At 37.6% G+C, this 21,423-nt stretch overlaps 2 protein-coding genes across 2 annotated transcripts in view; both read right to left on the bottom strand.

Annotated features, from left to right (window-relative positions):
* Nucleotides 1-3,656: 3,656 nt before the first annotated feature.
* Nucleotides 3,657-9,966, bottom strand: opn8c (opsin 8, group member c). The gene is made up of 4 exons (XM_053336711.1): nt 9,864-9,966; nt 6,307-6,600; nt 5,369-5,700; nt 3,657-4,169 (listed from the first exon to the last, which is right to left on the bottom strand). Exons 1-4 carry the CDS (start codon nt 9,964-9,966, stop codon nt 3,657-3,659), a joined length of 1,242 nt encoding a protein of 413 aa, XP_053192686.1.
* A 4,105-nt stretch (nt 9,967-14,071) lies between these two features.
* The window catches only part of ppp2r5a (protein phosphatase 2, regulatory subunit B', alpha isoform), a 44,632-nt gene continuing 37,280 nt past the window's right edge, over nt 14,072-21,423 (bottom strand). Inside the window, exons 10-13 of the mRNA XM_053336565.1 lie at nt 21,231-21,350; nt 20,410-20,537; nt 18,204-18,305; nt 14,072-16,728 (exon numbers count right to left, since the gene is read on the bottom strand). Coding sequence (XP_053192540.1) covers nt 16,470-16,728; nt 18,204-18,305; nt 20,410-20,537; nt 21,231-21,350 — 609 coding nt within the window. The 3' untranslated portion in view covers nt 14,072-16,469. The remainder of the gene's footprint in view (nt 16,729-18,203; nt 18,306-20,409; nt 20,538-21,230; nt 21,351-21,423) is intronic.

Raw genomic sequence — 21,423 nt, 5'->3', positions numbered from 1 at the left:
TTCACTGAAATAGTGTTAGGGCACACTCACACTAGGCAATCGTACCGTGGCCAAGCACGTTGTCCAATAAACACCGGATTATTTTGCTAGTGTGAGTGCATATATACCCTGCTTGAGTGTGGTACACTTCTCTAGCACAGTACACTTGGAATAGGTGTGCTTGTTCATGCATGCACACTAGTGTACGGTGGCCGAGACCCGCCATAGCTGCAAATAAAAGTAACGCTGCAAACAAAAACAAACGCTGCTGCAAATAAAAAGAAACGCTGCTGCATATAAAAGAAACGCTGCAAATAAAAAGACACACCGCAGCAAACAAAAAAAACACTGCAAATAAAAACAAACGCCGCTGCAAATAAAAGAAACACCGCAGCAAACAAAAAAAAAAACACCGCAGCATATAATAAAAAAAAAAACGATGCAAATAAAAAAAGCCACAACGGAAGTGGATTACCGGGGACTGTTTTTGCCGAAACACCGGAAGAATAAACAACAACAACTTGATCTTGATGCTTTAGTGTCTTATATATATATATATATATATATATAAGACACTAAAGCATCAAGAGTAGAGGTTAGCACTACTCAGATAACACAGTCCTGTACTGATGCAGCTGTAGCCACTTTTTCCCTCCATACTTAGAAATACTATAAATGATTGACACAATGGGCACAATGAGGTCCATGGAAGGTGAAAGCTTTTCATTAACATGCATGAAGCTTTTAAAGCACTTCAAGAAATTAGATGAAGCTGATTCAGTGCTGTGTGAGAATTTTATTTCTTTCCATTTATTCAGCTGTTGAAGCACCAGAGAATAAGTATATACTTAAGCATAAAATGTTGAGAATGAATCATAATATACCAATTTAGCACTTTATTTAAAATGTATGCATATTTAGTTTAATTGTCACTTCAATGTAACAAGAGACATCTTTGAGTATTAGAAAAATAGATATTTTCAGGCTGCTTCATTTGAACAGAGGACAGGAAATAAATCACTACAATGATACATTCAGAATTAGTGGTTAAATAAATAAATGAATGTTAGAAAATGTATCAACCTGGACTGACACACATAACATCACACAATTACAAGTATGAAGGCATTAAACAGAATATTACTGTATATGTCTACATGTACATTATAACAAGTAGAAATCAAATGGAGTAAGAAAAGAACCGTAAAGTGTACAAAATATTATGAACACAATATAGTAAGGAATTGAAGTGATGCGAACAGTTCACAAACATGTATAAATACCCACACTGAACCAGCGTAATTACAGTGGAGGTAATGGTATAATAGCTTTGAGCTGGGTTTGTTTAGAAAGGCGTATAACTGAGTTACCGTTGCTTAGTGTTCAGTGGTCAAGGCAGAGTGAGCAGATGACATTCACAATGGTGTGCCATGAAAAGGCAGCTGCAACACAAAGCAGGATAAATACCTAGGAGTGTTATTAGTGGGATGCGTAAAGGCCTTGACCAGAAAATGGCTTAAGAAGGACAAACCAACAATAAATGAATGGATTGATATAATCTATAATATATACGTGATGGAGAGGATCACATTTAGACTATGACATCAATTTGATATTTTTGAAGAAAATTAGTCAAAATGGCTCTCTTATGTGTCAAGTGTAAGACCTGATTTTGTATAATTTGCATACCATTAGTAAGGTCATACCTTCCCAATTTAAAAGTTTTTTTCCCTTTCCCAAGTGCAGAATCTTTGTTTTTTCGGTTTAGATGTATGTGCCCATGCAAAACCAAAGATGCGCTATATAAAGACACATGCTGTACAAGTAGGAGTGGGTATGGTGTGTATTTATGTGAATATGTCTATACACGAGTACTATGTGTAAACTGACTGAGCTGTGGAGATAAGTATGGGTGTGGGTACGTGTGTATACTGTATTTATGTTGATTCTGTTCTGTCTTATTTAACACCCAGATCCTCCCCATGTTATGTGTTTTGTGCCCAGTTGGTGCATGTATGTTGTTTTGTACCAAAAGAAAAACAAATAAAAAGTAAATTACAAAAAAAAGAAAAGGCAACTGCAGGCTGAAATTGTAACAACAAAGAAGCAAAGAAACATAAATCCACGTATACATGATCATTTCAGTGTTGCGCTACATGTGAGGCTGCCACACTTTTTAACAGACTCTTTCAATGTTAAAGCTACTAGAGTGTATTAAAGCAAAAAGAAAAAAAAACATTTCATCCATCATAAAACAGAAATGAATTTGTTAATAAAATAATTAATCTCAATAATCATACTGTGCCCTTGTTAATAACCAAAACAGCAAATACTTGAAAAACTGCACAAATATTACACATTACATGGCATTAATATTAGAAAAGGTCTCTAGGCAGAACTTCTGACTCCCACTGAGCTACATACTGCAACACCTTGACAGTCCAAGAACCTATGCCAGAGTTGTATGTAGATTTTAGCAGACGCCAGCAGGTGAGGCTGGGTAAATATACTTCAGACATTCTCATCATCAGTACAGGAGTGCCACAGGGCTGCGTCCTCTCGCCCCTTGTCTTCAGTCTCTATACTAATGACTGTAGGTCCAGAGAACCATTCGTGAGGACCTTGAAGTTTGCTGATGATACAACCACTGTGGGCCTCCTCCTTCCTCTCAACATTGGCTGTTCTGTTGTCTCCACTCCAACAAAAACTATTCTTTCTAAAACAGCTTAAAAAACTTAAACTGTCACAGGCCCTCATGATCCAGTTTTATACCGTCATCATTGAGTTCGTCCTCACAGCATCTATAACCTCCTGGTTTGGGTCTACTAACAAGCCGAACCGGTCCAGACTCCAGCGAGTGATTAAGACGGCAGAACGGATCATGGGCTGCAGCCTGCCAGCACTGGTATAACAGCAGGGTCACTAGACGGGCAAATAAGATTTTGAAGGACCCTTTGCATCCAGGCCACCATCTCTTCCGCTTCCTCCCATCAGGAAGAAGACTTCAGTCCATAAAGATCAGCAGGACCAGACACACGAACAGTTTTATTCTAGAGGTTTGTCCCTTCTTAATCACACTGAACATTTTAATGGATTGCACTAACTGCACTATTATATTGCAATTGCACTTTTTTCTACTGTAGCAATCTTTATTGTATCTACTGTATGTCATCTTTGTACTTTTAACTTGTCTTTTTCTGTCTTAGCCTTTTTACTTCTTCGTTATAGTAGGCATGATAGTAATTTACGACAGGCTTAGTAAATATCCCTCAAAGTCTGCACACAACAAACACATAACGTAACACTGAACAAGTGACATGTAATTACAGCCAGTCCTCTTAGTTTTCATGTCAGCAACTATATGTTTATAGTAACACTTAGATTGAGTTTTGCAGTGTTATGACAACGAGGGGCAGGCTTTGCTATTCAGCTACTACTCATAAAGACTATAAATAATCAAAGGATTTGACAGGATGCATGCTGGGAGCTGGAGTTGCTGCTTAATCGCTCAGAAATGCATCAAGATAGAAATTCATTAATTTACATCAGCAACACAGACCCTGATTCATTTCTGAGCCACCAATGAAACAATACGAGAACATTATTTTTGGTTGATGGCTGTCCACAGTTTAGCTACATGACTTGCCTCTCCCTGCATGAACACTGTTTAGCTACATTCATAATGAGACAGGCAGGGACTCTCTAGTTGGTTTATTGTCCAAGATGATGGGACCGTTCTTAGGTGAAGACCCCCAGCAGGTGTAAACCGGCTTACTGAAGCGGTTGCTGCTGTTGTGCGTGCCTTTGCCTTTGCTCTTGCTCTTGCTCTTGCTCTTCTTATCAATTCTTTCCTGAGACATACCAAATGGTCTTTGGACACAGCTTCTTTCTTGGAGCTGGATATGGATGGGATACGGGGCTTGGTGGCCTGTGGCAGTGACGCCTACTCGATTCCCCCCCAACTTTGGACAGAAGGAGAGAAGAAGGCAGCACAGCTCCCGCTGGAAGGTCTTGTTGAAGTAAAAGTAGATGAACGGGTTGTAGATGTGGGAGCTTTTAGCAAAGAGGGCCGGGAAAACAAAGCCCTCGGGAGCCATGTACCTGTTCTCCTTATGGAAAATGAAGAGGAAGGACACAACAGCGTACGGGGCCCAAGCAATCACAAATCCCAGGCTGATGCAGAAGAACATCTAGAAGAGGAAGTTATAGAAAATGACTTACTATACAGGAAATAGTGCAGCCCTGTAAAAAGCATACGCTCGATGAGAGGAATGAATCATTTCTTCCTAGTAACAGAGGCTATCCTCTTAAGAAAAACAAAAGCAAGAGTCATGCAGTCAAGCAGCCTAAAAATAAAATCAGTGTTAACAGTTTTTTGGGCAAATAATCTCGTACAGTCATGTGAATAATGACAATCATTTCCAGAACAATGACAGCACTGATCACATGAAAGATTTCAAATCATGTATATGTATGCTTATTTTCAGTAGCAGAGCACGAGACTGCTGATACCTCTGACGCATTAACGTCTTAAGCAGAAATTCGAGTACAGTCATTGCTGTACAGAAGTCTGACCTTGACCCTGACATTTATTTTGTATTATGTTATGCTAGTCTTTATTTTTCACCCAGAGAATGACTGGGTTGTTTTCCACAGAAAAACAAAATAAATCAGGTAGTTAGAGAGAAAACGAGTGCGTCTTGTAGGAAATAAAAAGCCAGGGGCATGAGGGTATAAAAAAGAGAAACCTACTTTGTATGTTAGATAATTTTATCATAGACCTTGTCTGTGTGTGAGCACACAGACAAGAGCATCTGTTCCAAGATAACAGAAGGAAATTACCTTCTTGTTCTCATTTTTGAAAACGAAGATTTAAAAATCTATTTTACAGAACAAGGACAACTAAATAACTGGTATAGTAGCTTTTGTAAAGTTCTCAAATAAGAAATAGATGTTGATAATAAAGCTGGAGACAACCATCAACTATCCTAAAAGGAAGTTACTTAAGAAGATACCATATTGGAGTAAGGAGTTAAAAGAAGTCTCTGCATACATATGTTTCTCAGTTGTTCAAGTAATCATATGTAAAGGAAGAAATTCTTGGGCTTTGGGAAACAGTCATCAATATTTTCATCATTTTCTGACCAAACAATGAATCGATTATTCAAAAAATCAACAGATTAATTGATAATGAAAATATGCGTCAGTAACAGTCCTGATCTGAATTCAAAAAATTAGATATTCACAATTTTGTTTTCAGGTCTCAAGTCAAGTCTTTAGTCTTGAGTCTTCACTTTTGTGTACGAGTCTAAATCTCTGGCTGACATACTGTAACAGAAACAGGAAGGACACTACAGATATCTGACTTTTTTCTCATCATCAAACTCACCATAGATAGTCGTTTCTCAGTGTGGCGCAGGTTGTTGCGGATCCCTCTTGCTGACAGCGAATAGGAGAAGCGGGACACCTTGTAGAGGATCTGACACTGGGACACCACAATGAGCAGGACAGGCACCAGTGTGAAGCAGACGAAGGAACAGATGACGTAGAAGGCGTCCTTCGCTGACGTGTGATAACCCCTCCAGGCGATGGTGCAGGACAGTCCGTAGGGCTCAGGGACGTACTCGCCCCAGCCGAAAAGAGGGAAGCTGGACCACACCGCTGCCACGAGCCAGATGGCACAGCATGCTAAACGAAGGTTGGCTCCTTCCAGCCACACAGCTGTAACAAGCAACAAAAACATGTTAATGATCTGACACCTTTAGTCCTGAGACTCAGAAGAAGAATAGACGAATAGCTCGACATATTGGCGAATACACTGATTCACCCTCTTAAGGAGAGGTAGATGAGAAGATCGATAACTTATGTTTGTACAATAAATATGAAGCTCCAGCCAGCTCCCCCATATGAGAGCAGTATAGATCATTTCATCTAATCACCAAGAAATCGAATAAGTGCAATTCCCAAAATGTTGAACTATTTCTTTGAAAAGCTTTTTGAAACCAGTTGTTCTGCTTTCATCCTTAACTACTGTTCTTCCTAGACTATTACATAACTGTTTTGTGGTTTTAAAGTAAATCCCCACAGTGGAGAAAATAATTCCCTAACTAAAGATTATTTCCAACGGCCAATTAGCCTAGACTAGCCTCTCATCTACTCATCAAGCATGTTGTACCGAGCATGATTTAGAACCTTTATGAAAAGCCTTCGATGAGGATTATTTGCTGTAAAACCAATAATAAAACTGGATTCAGCTGTCCTTGAGAACAAAAGCCTTTTATCTACATCATTTCAAGCAAAGCCCTTGAACCAACAAACATATCCCACCATAAACCAAGCTGTAGCAGGTCTTCAGGTAACGGATGATACTGATGGCGGTGATGGTGAACATGCCGCACAGGCCGAAGATGTAGCAGCCGAGGCCGTAATAAACACATGTGATGTTTTCTCCCAGCCATGCATGGCGGAAGGACGACAAGATGGAGAGTGGGTAGAAGCAGATGCAGCACAGGAAGTCGACCACGGCCAGGTTGACGCACAGCAGCTCAGAGCCTACCATCTTCTTCCTCCTGCGGTAACAGATCACCAGAACCAGCCCATTGCCCAGAATAGAGAGCAGAACTAGACAGAAGACCGAAGAAAAACAATAACTCTTTTTTTCATTTATAACTGCATACATTGATATTACTCATTCGGGGCAGCTTTATCATTCATTTTTTGAAGTTGTGTTTCTGTCAACCTGATGAACGCAAGTCCAATATTCCATTTTCTTTTCACTCTGTTTTGGTCTCCACCAAAACAGGAAATAACTAACTCTTTGGCTGTTCAGTGCCCTACTATGTTCACAGGTTGCTAACTTTGTTGATGACCAAGTAGGAATGAACCAGAACAGTAAAGTTGTGAGTCTGAAAACCAGAATGACAAGTCGAAAGACATTGAAACTGCAGAGTCAGGTTATAATTCTCTGAGTTTGTCAATATGAGTGACCTTGTTCACATCAAACACAGTCATTTGATTAATTGTTATCAGTAAGAATGATCATGTAAGATTTAGCGGCATCTAGCAAGTTACAGATTGCAACCAACAGTTTGGCCATTTGGGGGCAGTGCAACAAGCTGCAAACATAATATTTCAATAACATTTCATAGGTTTCAAAGTTGATATAGTGAATATGTTAGTTACACAACATTAGCATTCACACAGAGTCAGGTTTTTGGTCACCCATCTATATGGTACCAGTCAAAAGTTTGGATACACCTTCCCATTCTCTTGATTGAGAAACTTTTGACTGGTACTGTAAGTTCAAAATGTACTCTGATCTGTTTGATCTCCACCAACTCCAAAACGATGTGTCTCCCCAGTTGCTAAACGCTCTGCTATGTTCTCCAGCTGGCTAGTCTAGCTAGCTAACATTGCCTATCTGCATCTGGAAACAATGCTCTACAATCTGTGAGACTAAACCAAAACTCAAAGTTGTGGGCTGTAAGAACAAAAAAGCAAGCAGAAAGACAGCGTAGAGTCGAAGAAACCAGCAGAGTTGGGTGAAACTTTTCTTTTGAGTTGTCACTATGAGCAACCACTTACACACTACATGTAATTTACATCAAGTTTTGTTTCTGAAACATTATTTAAATTACCTTCATTAAACTTTGAAATTCAAAGATTGAAATGTTCCACCTTTGTTATAAATATTTCTTTATGTATAAATCTCTTTCCATTAGTATTGGATCATGACCTTTAATGTGACTGTAAAGTGACCCTTTTATGATGCCTTCCACTTTGTTGTTTTAGACTCGATGGACAACCTTAGTACAGGCGTGTGTTGTGATTGTGGACCAAAACATTAAAAACCTGGATGAAGCCAAGAGGAAAATATAAAACATCAATGTGCCAAATTGAATCATTATTCCATCATTTGCTGAAGACCAAAAGGAAACTGGTGTATGAGTCAGTTTCAGCAGTCTGTGAGTGGACCCTGACGCTGTGATTATGATGCTGAATTCAGATGGACAACAGGTTGGTACTGTGTTTAACAACAATACCTTTTAAAATTTGGTGCTTGAAGGGAATTGATGCCTCCTGCCTTGTATCCTTTCTGCCTGTTGAGCTCAGTGCTGGGAGATAATCATGTATACTGTGCAGTTTAGTGAGACAAGAAAAAAAAGACAATTTAGGACATTCAGTGATGAATAACAACACTGTGTCTAAGATTTTATGTATGAATTACACTTTGGTTATATTGAAGATGATTTTTCTGAGACAATTTAAAGTCTATCACTGTTTTTCATCTCTGGATGAAAGATGTCTGAATGAATTATGGGAATTCTGACATATTGTCTACTGGATGTTTTTTTTTTTTGCAATAAAACTAAAGTCTCCTTCCAATCAAAAATCAGTCTTGCTTATTGCTACTTCACTTTGATTTTCACTGTACAGTAGGATGTATGTGCAGAGTTTGACACATCTGTTTTCACATTCATCTGTTTAAGTTAAATAAACAGACATGTATCTACGAGCATGGTTTGTGTAATCACAAGTTGTTTGGAGCCAATCATGGTCCAGTGTTCATCTTGTGGAAAATGGAAACTTGAAGCATCCAGTGTACATTCATTGGAAATGAACTTTTCAGTGGAGCAGCAGACATCAGCAGTTAAACTTGAAATAAAAAACATTTGCATATTCATAGATTTTATATTAGGATTAAAAGACATTCAGACATTTCTGGAGTGGATCTTTCTTAATTGAAATGTACTATATATATGTTGTTATGTATATGTTGTTATGTTAGTGTATTAAATATGTTTTTCTTTGTTTTTTTAATATTGTGTGAAGATATTTGCATTTTTCTCATGTCACAACACTTATAGTGTAGAAATACTTAGAAAGGACCAATAGAACTCGTTGCTCAATCCCTGCCGTTCCTTAGTTTGTCTCTGTGTATGAAAGGACCACTTGATGTGGGGAGGGGATGACCAAGGAAAGCTGTTCAATGGACTGGATCATCTGCAATTATCGGCCTTGATGTGTTGCATGTATATGTGACCTGAGGTCCTTGCACTCACTGCGCTAAATAAATGACACTAAACTAAACATGTGCCACTAACTTTGTCAGATGTTATTTTCAAGCCTTTCGTTCATGGGCAAAATGTAATGTTTTGAAAAACATAATTTAAATTAGATAATATTTAAATGAGATCACATTTTCACACTTACATTTTCACACTTACATTTGCCTAATTATCACTGTAACAAATATGATCAGATTATTTAGGGACTGACAGGAACTGTGACTGATTTGCACTTGTGAGTTTGAAAGGCATTTTCCCTGAGCAGGTGGTAATTAGGGGTGGTAGAAAGAAAGGGAGAGTTAGAGGATAACACTAGTGGTCTTTTATATTTTCTTCATGTCATCAAGTCATTTGAGAATACCAGCGTTCACAGCATGTCTGTATATCCCAGCCCCAAACCTGGCTCACAAATGAATACTGTCATTTAGAGCTGCAACTAACGACTATTTTCTTTATCAAATCAGTTTAGTAGATTGTGCTGCTTTAATTTACAATTTCTAGTCTAACCTGCATTGCAACTTTTCTTATGACAAAAAAAAGTAGCAACATTTGCAAATATGCAGTCATTCGGAGACAAATAAAGGAGAATTAGTAAAAAAAAAAAAAAAAAAAAAAAAAAAAAAGTAATTAGGCCTATATAAAATAATAAAATAATAATTTTGGATGCTTTTTAGATAGAGGAAATGTATTTCTTAGTGAAGGAAAAAAAACAAAAACATATTTGTTAAGCTATATATGGCCACACTTGTCAAGGACAGTCTTTAAATTCCGATTTTTTTTACGCATACGTAAGAGGAGATAAAGCCATGAACATACCGACAGAGAGGATGGCCAGTCCCACACACATGTCAGCAGCAGGGGTCAGTTTGGAGGTGAACACAGAGCCGGTCCGGTTGTCATTAGAGGAGTTCAGATGCATTGGTTGTTCCTGTTTCTGATGTTGCTGCCGCCGGTAAAATCCGTACTATGTTCTCACACTGTGGTAGATGTGTGCACGGTGGCTGACTTTTATGCTAGTGGGTGTATCACCATGGTAACTCAACACACGGGCAAACCATAGAGTTATCAGAAACAGAGGGATTAAGTCAGGTCTCAGGAGAAGGTGTTCAGAAGACACAGGAGGTATGGAGTCCCAGAGATGACTAAAGTCACTGAAGGGGCTGTGAGTGAAAAGATAACATGAAGTGCAAACATGCAAGTTAAACCATTAAAATCAATCATATGTAAAAAATAAAAAATAAAAAATAAAAAATAAAAAATAAAATAAAAAAATTCAAAAACTCGATTATGATTTCTTTTACTTAATTAAAAAAAACCCCAAAAAACTGTCTTTTAAATTGACATGTACATTTTCTGGTACAGTATACAAATCCTCCACACCAGACTGTACAACTCAAAACACATACATAAACATACGTATTTAAATTAACAATTCCTTATCCACTTATGGAAACATTTTTAGCTTAAATATAAAGGAAGGACTATTTGTCTGTCTGTCTGTCTGTCTGTATGTGTGTCCTTCACATAGCTCAACAACTGTTCATCCGATTGACTTCACAATTGGAAGACAGAGAGAGAGAGACAGCAAGCGAGTATCAGTGAGAAACAGAGAATCAGGGCTGGTGAGGAGTAACAGTGATGTAAAGCTTTCTATTTGAGAGAAAAAGCTAAATGACAGAAGTGAAACATTGTTTTCTGATTGTTATTTTCTGCTTCTTTTTTATACCTCTGCCTTTCTCCTTTTTATTCACTCATTACAACCAACAATTGCATCAGCACAAGAATAAATCGATGTTGCTTTTACCTGTGTGAATACAAAGTTTCAATTACAGCAGCTGAGAGAGAGCAGTGGAAAGCTTTCTCTGGAATAGAAAGCTAGAAAATTAGATAATGTGTATGAGCTCAGCTAAAGGAATTTTATTTTTTAATGGCGTGTTCAAAAAAGAGAAAAGTAGACAGAACAGACTCCAAGGCTACTTCTCATGGGCAGCTCAAAACTAGCATGTCTCACTCAAAATGATCCCAGCGACTGAGAATAAACAATCTAAGAGCCCAATATGATCAATCCATTTTATTTATTTATCATTATAGTATATGGCTTTATCTCCTCAAGACTGGACTACTGCAGAGCACTACACACAGGGATCCATGACAGTAATTGTCATAAAAAATATTGCATCCTGAAGACAATGTAAGATTCCTTAAAATAACGGATGGAGTGTGTTGATCGGAGGAAAACACACTTTGCTGTTTGTCACTTTTGGGACTTTAATGCTGCTTCCCTTTCCTTATACACACAATAAATAATTGATCACAAAAACTAAAGATTCTAGTGTTCTCAATATACTCAACAATAGCCTACTTATTTTAGTTTCCCTAAGTAAGCTGTGCCATTACATTAATAGTCTGATTTAGTACCTCACAACTGTGCCGTCAAATTACCCATAATGACACTTCAAAATCCAAAAGAGGATTTCACAATAGGCCTTTTTCACAGAAAGCATTTAGACGTCATTATCACAGTAGGAATAGCTCAGGTGGTTCAGTCTAATGACATCTGAGACATTTATTAACTTTTATTTTACCTTGAAAGACCTTTGAGGAGGAATTCTAATTTGAAGGCCTTCTGCAGATTGTTCCATGTGCAGGGGTGCATTAATGAACGGGCTAACCTAGGCTACATGTTCCTTAGCCCTGGGGCCTCCAGTGATGTTAATGCGTCCCTGTCCATGTGTAAGGTGCATTATAAGAGAAAGACATTTTTCATACATTTGAATAAAAATAAGTCATTGTTAATATTTATCCTTGTTAACTGAAGTTTTGAAAGTATTGAAAGTAAGCAAAAGAAAAACCAAAAACGGTGTGAATGTGGTCAGGTTGTTCATGAAAGAGAGACTGCCTTCCAGTAAAACTTCTCTGAATAAAGGTATAAAAAAACTCTGTTAGGTTGTGTTAAAAGGTTAACCATGATGTTCTTGAGCATGTTTTGATAACTATAAACTATGAATAACTATATACTAACTAATAACTATACAGCGATTACTGCTTATTTTTCTTTATTCTTGCCCTAAAAATATTATATATATATATATATATATATATATATATATATATATATATATAATATAAATTCAGCTCCAAGTCCTGCCAGATGTTCTATCAACATGACCAAAGTTATTTACATTTATTGTTGAAATGAACTGAGTTACCACAGAAGTACGTAGAGTCTCAACTACCACCTGCTGGCCTAGCAAACAGCTGATACAGAGAGCCCTCCTCCTGCAATGGAGTGTGAGGTTAGACACAATTACATTGTATGAGATTATTGGTGTTTGAAATGCAAAGGATCCAGGGAAAAGTATTTACAAGTTTAAAGTTGGACACTACATTGTGTTAGTATTACTAAGTTATGTTACATTCAGGTCAATATGCTGATTTCTTGTTTCATGTTGGGCTTGAGTTTGTCATGTTAGGCTTTCAGCATATATTTCTAAGCATGCAGTACAGTATTTCATTGTTCTGGACTGTTTTAATAATAATAATAAACATTCATTTGCATGAAGCAAGAATATGTGTCCTCTCCCATGATAAGACTATTAAAAACATCCCTTTAAAATACATTTAGAACAAACCAGTAATGTGATGAAGCCTACATGATTAAAGAATAACATGCTATTTTCCTGTTAACATCTGTAATAAACTTGTTAAAGCTGCATGTCCTCCAGGGCTATTAAGCAGTGAATGTTGCTGCTCTTGTAATTAAATGAGCTGTAATGGCCATCCTAACTTTTAGATTATCTTCTATTTTAATAACAGCTCTCGGCTGCTTTTTCTAATGAGCACTGATTCTATTCTTTTACAAACTGTTGTTTCCAGACAGCAGGACACAAAGGTTGTGCATTGTGTCTAGAAAACAAATGCAGCTGGAAATATAAGAAAAATCTGTGAAATATTTTTGTAGAGATCTTAGCATGCAGGGACTTTCTTCTATCTAATGTTATAAAATGAATCAGAAAAGGAAAAAGAGCAGCTCATGAACAAAAGGTTGGAACCTCAATCAAGTTTCAGTCACGCCAATTTCATGTCAAGGGTGGTATGAAGAGTAAACTGTAGATTTTATACTTTATACTGTTTTTCTTTTTTGCTTACATATGTCATTAAGTTCAGCTGTTGTTTATTTGGAAAATACTAGGAGGATTTGGTGAAAGGGTGTTTTCATGTGGACGTTTTAGATTTTACAGTATGAAATCAAGCAAATGAATTAGCCTGATGCCTCAGTCAAGAGGCTGTAGATTGTCTCTGAGATCAGCTAACCAGAATCTTTAACCCTAAACTTTGGAATAATTAACCTCTTATGTCACAAACACAAGTCAGGTTAAAGCACTGATTAGATGTTTTATTAAAAACCAAATAACTATTTACAAAAGGCATGAGGTGTGGAGAGTAACTGCATCAGTAGTGAATGGAGTGTGTGGATTAGTGAGAAATGTGTACACTACTATTGAAAAGAGAAAAAAACACCAAAGCAAAACTAACACCTAGAGAGATGTGGAGCAAATGAGACCAGAATAGCATCATATAGCCTTGGTAGTAGTCTGCATATATGCATGTATATATATATATTTTAATTTTGGTGATATTAGTTCAGTTTTACACATCTCTTTGTTACGATCATGTTTACTTGATGTAATTTATGTGATGTACTTTGTAACTTGTTTTGAAAAGTGCTACATGAATAAATCTTTCTTTACTTGAATCCAAAATTGTGCTTACTTGGTTCACCAAATTCAGCATTGTTGATTTACATCTGCGCTACTGTTATTATTTTTCATATAAATAAATCTGTCATATAAAGTGATCAAAAGTGAAACCAATTTTTTTACAGTGGCCATGAGCTCGATGCTGATGACAGATGAAAGACTAGAGACAGGAGAATAACTTGCGCCATCTGTTGACCTCCATGAAGTACTACAATTCAGCTCACTAGTGGGAGAAAAAAAAAAAAAGAGACAGCCTGTTACACCTTTGAGTAGAAAGATAGACTTTATTTGATGGTGAAACCTACATAAGATCTGCGATTACAAAACAGGTTCCCCACGCAGTTTTTAACGTCACAGAGATTGGAATGCTGTACTGACAGAAAAGGCATCAGATAGACTCAACCTAAAATATTAACATAAAAGTACACGGCAGACACTCGGGGTTCAGCGGGAACACCATTCAATTTAAAAACTCTCAGAAGTCGTTCCCATGATCTATGGCAGTCTAATGGAGTTCATGAACACAGGCTTATCAACTCTCAACATCACAACCTGGAAAACAAAAGCGCATATGAGGTTATCGAGTCTGGAGAAAGAGAGCGTGATCAGGCATGGATGGTAAAAGTTTACTTGTAAAAACAATCTTGTGGGATCTTCTGGTGTGAAGCGTCCATTTTCTTGATATCACTACTTCATAATAAGCTTTGTTTGGATATAAAAACTCAGTAAGGTTACGGATACACAAAATCAGCTGTGTCGAAAAGTCTTTTTAATTCATGTTCCTAAGCACTGACTGCACTTTCCTAGACCACAGAAACAATATACTGTACATAAAATCTTAAATTGAGTGGCATTTCCCTTTAAGTAGCCTCCAAACTATCATATACACATATATGCACTCAACAAATATACACTCAAGCGCATCCTGCATCCCATCAGATTCCATCAGCAAAATGAAACATTCAAAAATATTTGCCTCATCAATACTCTGGAAAAATATAGTACTGTAGGTGTCATGGTTTCACTCGTTTTAGCTACTACTTTAAAAAGGAACGGTTTAACATTTTGGAAAATATGCTTATTCTCAGAGAGTCAGAAGAGAAGATCAACACCCCTCTAGTATCTTTACAGTCAATAGCTTACAACCAGCAGCTTATTGTAGCATTCAGAGTCAAACAGCCAGCCAGACAACAAAATCTGCCAATCAGCACCTTGAATTAATGCGTGTTCCGTTAGGGGTGGGTAAATGGAGAAGTTACAGCTGCAATTACTGTAAGCATTGACAGAAAAACTGCAATTATCTTGATAATTAAATAAGCAGAAACGCCCAAAATTTCCAAATTTGCCGTTTTCAGCTCATCAAATGTGACATTTCTTTCTCACGTGATGATAAATTGAACACAAAACAACTTCTGATTGGGAAATTACAACAGGCATTTCCACCGTTTTTCTGACATTTTATAGATAAAACAATTGATTAAAAAGGAGAAAATAACTGTCTGATTAATTGATAATCAAAATACTTACAGTATTTACTTACAGGCCCAAAAACAAGATATAGAAGTGTTAATTAGTGAGCTTTCGGGGTGCTGGTAGGCCGTAGGGCAGAGCTATGCTAGCTGTGTGCTAAGTTAAGCTAAGCAGATAATGGTGGTAGCTTCAAACTTTACATACAGTTCAAAGAGTTGTATCAATCTTCTCATCTAACTCGGCAGGAAAACCAATAGACAAACAATATTTCCCAAAAATGCTTAACTATTCCTTTAATTCTAACATTTCATTCTTTGAAAGCCCCCTCTCAATACTTTAGTGTAAATAATCTTATAAAAGCAAGTGTTGTGTTACAAGTATTAGCTTTATGTTTTCACCCAGATAAAAAAATATTTACCAACACCTGAAACACAAAAATAATCTCACAAATATGACATTTACCATAATTGTGAACACGTTTTAACTCCACGGTCCCAACTAGAGTCATTCATAGAGATATCAAACAATATCCAAGGTTATTACTCTATAGGATTTTTTTCTTTTGGCCGTGCACCTCCCGTTCATCTCTAACAGTAGGTGACCATCTTCCACTGTCCTAGTAACAGCCCTTTTCTATACAAACATTTCTGGAAACTACATGTCTAAAATTATGGGTCTGGTCCCGTCTGCCTCAATACTCCCAAAAGTCTGCAGTTCCCTTCTTCCTTAAGGTTTGCACCCAAGTGTTGGCAGCAACGAGAAAAAAGCACATTAAAAAATAGACATCTTTAAATAGCTATTCAGCTTGTCTAAGTGCAGCACAATCAGAAACATTGAATTCAAGTCATTATTATTTTCTCCCCTCCCGTGTATCATACAATGAATATAACAAAAAAAAAATCATTTTCAGTTAAGAAACTAAATGCGAAAGGATAAATCTTTGATCAGACAAATACACAATATACTGCAGCCACACTGTAACATCCAAAAATAGTCTTAAGTTGAAATATCTTTTTTTTTTTTTTTTTTCTTTTTTTGTGTTTGGACAAAGAAATGCTGGCATTCTAAGTCACTCTAAGATTTAATATACTGCTGAGGTGTAATTTGTGTTTTTCCGTCTCCGTTAATCCCCCCATGACAGTCCTGAACACGGTGTCAAACCGTTAGGGAATAAAAAATCTGACGTCCGATGTCATTTGGCACATGGGGTGCTCTTACTGGCTGCCTCGGTGACGTCAGGATCTTTGTCGTCTGTGGTGGTGACGGCGGCTGTGTCAGTGGCCTTGTCCTGGTTGTCATTATTATTACTATTGTTGTTGTTGTTGTTGTTGTTGTTGTTTTGGATACTCTGGAGACCGTGGCTGTTGTTCTGTACTAGAGTGGCATTGCTCAGCCTCAGCTCGTCCAGCTTCTTCCACAGCTCGTCACGCTCCTGCTCCTTCTTCTTCTCTCTGGGAGGACAGAACAGAACAGCACAAACTCAATCGTTAAGCAAAGTTTAGCCACTTGAGTGTTTCTGGTAGAGAGGAGGCTGTGTGGCTCAGGTCCTACTTGTTTGAGAGGCACCTAGATACATATTCTTCATATTTAGTTGCAGTCTATTTACTATTTAATATTGTCATTCTGTTTCTCCAAAGTGTAATCTGTCCACTCTGCAAGTATAGCATTTAAGGCATATCATGTCTTGAAGGAGGGATCCCATCTCTGTTGCTGTTTCTGAGATTTCTTCCTCTTTTGTATTTAAGGGATGTTTTTTGGCAATTTCTAACCCTAACCCGTGTCATAAATTGTACAGATTTTAAAGCTTCTGGAGGCAAATTTTGTGACTCACATACCTCGACTTAAATAGTAGATCACACAAACTCTGTATGACACTCATGTTTCCAAAATCAACATTTCTCCCTAATTAACAGGACAGGTAGCAACAACTTCAACAAACTCCACAATAATTAGAGAGCCACTGCAGTATCTTGAGTATTAAAAGTCCTCCTTGACATTTCTAAACCCCACCCCACTAATCTATCAACATCACAGACTGTAAAACATAAAACCAGGCTGTGTGCATTCATAACCAACCACATGGCCAAATGTCATAAACACATAGTGATGACATACAATACTGACCGAACACATCAGGCAAGTTTAAATTAGGATATAGTCCTGTGTCTAAACACGCAGGCAAAGTTGTACTTGCATTTTCAACAATAACACAGTAACAGCATGAAAACATGAAGGTCATGTTATTTCAACTAAAGTCAAGATGACTTGTTTTGTGTAATACGTTTTGCCAATTATTATGAAGTGTTTGAGTATTATATCAGTTTACTTGTTGGTCCTTTTGACCTCTAAAAGACAACTGATCCACTTCCAAAACAATCTGCCTGTTGCTTTCATTTAAAACAACATCTGGTATCAGCAGCAATGTTTAAATCACAGTTGATGATGAATATGACATCAACAGTTTGGATATTTCTTCTTATATTAAATTATTTGTATGGGTATAAAACTAGGGATGCAAATTTGATTGACATAATATGGCGTAAATGTCATCATCCACCTGTGTCTGAACATACCCCTCTGTGGATGTCTGTGCATACCCCAAAACTGCAACTGTATGCCACTGCCCACTTCACACAGCTCTTTTCTTTTTACAACCCTGACAGGGCAACAAACACAATCAGTGGTTTCAGCCCTGCGGTTTATGAAACAGTTTGTATGTCACCTCCTCAGCATCAATGGGTAAAAAAAAATAGCTGCAATTCAAAACCATTAAATGAACAGAAAAAGCTTCATGATGGTTTTACACTTCTGCATCACAAAATTGCAGCAACACTTTAAACCCTTTTTAGACTGGTTCAGCAGGTGAACGCCACTGTGAGTGTTCAATCTATTTCACTCCACAAATCTACAAATGTCTAGTACTCACCGTTGTCGGTCTGCTTTATAGGAGGCGGTCAACTCATCAAACAGTGTGCAGTTCATCTCCATCAATGTCTTCAGCACATTGTACACCAGAGCTACGATTGTCCTGCAACATAAGAGAGATGCACCTGCTCAGTAAAACCACCGTGAAACATAAAACAGACGCTGTTAACTGAGGACATCAAGGTTTGAATGGTCAATTCACAAAACCAAAACTATTTCTGATGAATAGTTCCACTGAAAATAATCCAGAGCAACAGATGCTGAAGAATTTTGCTTTTGAATTTTCAAAATGTCAATTATAAAAGCAAGTGTAACCTTCAAGGTATTACAGTGGCAAAAAACCTAACAAAGAAATACAATGCAAAACTATCTGCATGACTAGATACAATGCAGATTAAGTGAGAAGGTGATTTTGTCATTTGTATGAATAAATTCATAAAATACAATTTGTGCCACCACAGATGTGAACCTCTCTACTGGCCAAACGAATATCTTAACATTTGAGCTACTGTGTTTCTACATAACAATGCAGGACTCGTGTTCAAATGACACATTGAGACATTTATTATCTCTTCACAATAAATACATATCAGGGTTGCTGCAAACTCTTTGAAGTCAAATTTATGCTCTTTGAGATCTTTTTAAGACCTTGACAGAGAACATTTAATATTGTTTATGAAGCAAAATGAATGCACATCAAGTCTGAGCTTTCTTATATCTCCATATAACAATCATGTAAATTCACATAGGAGTAACCAAATTAATGGCAAATGTGATGAGTGTTGTCTCACTGTTGTCTCTCTGCTTTATATTAGAATAAACTCTTCATGTTAAAAAAACAAAACAGCCCCCCCCCCCCAACTTTTTAATTATAATTTTCTTGGATTTGTGCATTTTTACAACACTGTAACAATAAGCTTGTTCTTGCACTCACAAAGCAGGTTATAGTTAATCCTCCACTTTAACAGGCACTCGCTCAGAGGCTCAGAACATAGTCTATCTACCAGTCCATTAAAAATATCAACTGTATAAAAATAAAAATATAAACCAAATGAAGTCCGCTCCTTTCCTTCATGTTGGCCAGATTCTAACAAGAACTAACGGAGGTCTTTGTGCCTTCTCTGAACCCACATGACCAGCTGTCGTTATCTTAGCATCATTTGTACTGTTTTGTGTACTTCTTTAATCCTGTTATGTTTGTGAGAGCAGGTGGCCTGTGAAGAACCAACTGAAACATTAGCAGAGAAACAAAGAGCTGGACTGAGTCGTGACCAAAGACCAAACCATATTGAGGTAAGTGAATCCTATGAGTCATACAACTAGGCATCACCTCCAAACTTATTACCTATCATATTTCAAAATAATGTTATGACCTTACATTATGAAAATGTTATTTAGGACTTTAGGAGTTTGCAGGGAGTAATATTACTTTCATGACCGAGCACTGTAGCACATAATGTGTTAAACATCAAGCCATCACGGTGGCGTCTATATGGCTGCCTGTAATGTGTACGTGTAAACACAATCTTTAGAAGCACATGACAGCAACTTAATACAGACACAGCAGGTTTCTCTACACAGACGTTTATTCTTGACCTTTGGAAAAAATTCTCTATTTGAGCAGAATCTAACATCAAAAAGGTCCAGTGGCTAATGAGTAGGAGGTGCGGCTGAAAGCTCTGAATGATTAGTAAGTGGACCTTTGATCTCAGATTCTCTTTGTAAAACATGGATTTTTCTTTATAAAGCAGATGATCTAAATACCTCATGAGTTACACCACATCCTGACATACAGCGAGTGAACCGGCGATGAAATCTCACGTGAAACTGTCCTGATATGCAGCGTGACGATTTTCTCGCGAGTATATCTTTCATGCTTGTTGTTCTCTGTTCTCTCGGTTCTCTCTCTGCTACCTAGCTTGTCAACAGGAAGCTGTGTGTACATTTCAACCAATAAGAAGTGTTTAGGGGCTGGACACGGCCGCTAAATTTCATCCAGATAGAGACAGAGCAGGCGATTTTTTGAGGAGTGGGCGTCATCGCTGGACAGGGCATGTCAGGAAAGGCTGATTGAAAACTCACTTTGTTTCGCTCGCGTCGCTGTATGTCAGGATGCCGTGTTATTGTGATCATTTTAGTTTGGCATGTTTTACTGCATGTGAATGATGTTGAAGTCAGGCATACAGCTCTGGATTGAGAGTACTTACGGATTCCAGTGCTCTTTGGAGATTCTGTACAGGCTACCGAACATGATGGGGAGGATCTTGTCGATGTTCTCCTCTATGAGGCTGAGGATGTACTCATTATTCCAGTAGTACAGCGCTCGCTCTGCTACCTGTCAGGACAGAGAGAGGGGAGAGAGAGAGAGTGAGGCTCAAATACTGTTGTGGAAAACTTACACTTTCCATCAGGAAGACTAAGTGAGACTCTACTGGTTAATGAGACAAGTCTGGTTGATTCATATCTGCTGTTCCCACATCAATCATGAAAGACGAGGTTATAGATTAAAGAGAGATTGAAAAATCCCCTTTCAGACACACACCAGTAGAAACCGGCTGAAATATCACGAAAACAAACAAAAAAGATAGGCTGAGAAGTTGGTGTATTAATAAAACAGAAACAGACTTAGCAATTTCATCATAACGTACGTGACTATAACGTTACTCAACTTACAACAACTTCCTCTCCACTGAAACAATGAAAGATGAAAAATGCCTCTCATATGAGTGCATTAGCAAACAGTAATGCCATATTTCCATCATGTTTTCCATCCTTTGAGGTTTGATTGGCTTTAAATTCCATCACCTCATTGCACCCTACAGTAAGTGAATGGAAATATGTATTCATTCATATGTTCTTATGTCCATTTTCTGGAGATGGAAACATCTGAATGACAACAAGCCATCACTTAAACAGCTTATTGGAATCAGCAAGATCACATTTCAATGTCTGAAAAAGGCTTTAGGTAAAGAAAAAGAAAAAAGACAGATTTTATGGAACAATGTTAAGCCTTGAAACAAAAACCAACCTGGAAGTGGGGATTGGCCACACATCTAGAAATCTGTTTGAACAGTGGCTCCTGGATTTTTTTGAACTGTGTAGGCTCAATGACATCCAGAATCTCCTCAACTTCACCCAGGAACATGACCTAATTGGATGAGATGTGCATAGCATGAAGCGACATAAAGAGCAGGTTCACAGCTGTCATAAATATACTGTAT

The sequence above is a fragment of the Scomber japonicus genome, chromosome 17 (assembly GCF_027409825.1).
Source record: "Scomber japonicus isolate fScoJap1 chromosome 17, fScoJap1.pri, whole genome shotgun sequence".
NCBI lineage: Eukaryota > Metazoa > Chordata > Actinopteri > Scombriformes > Scombridae > Scomber > Scomber japonicus.
The sequence above is the reverse complement of the archived record's forward strand: the minus strand, read 5'-3'. Positions and strand labels throughout refer to the sequence as shown.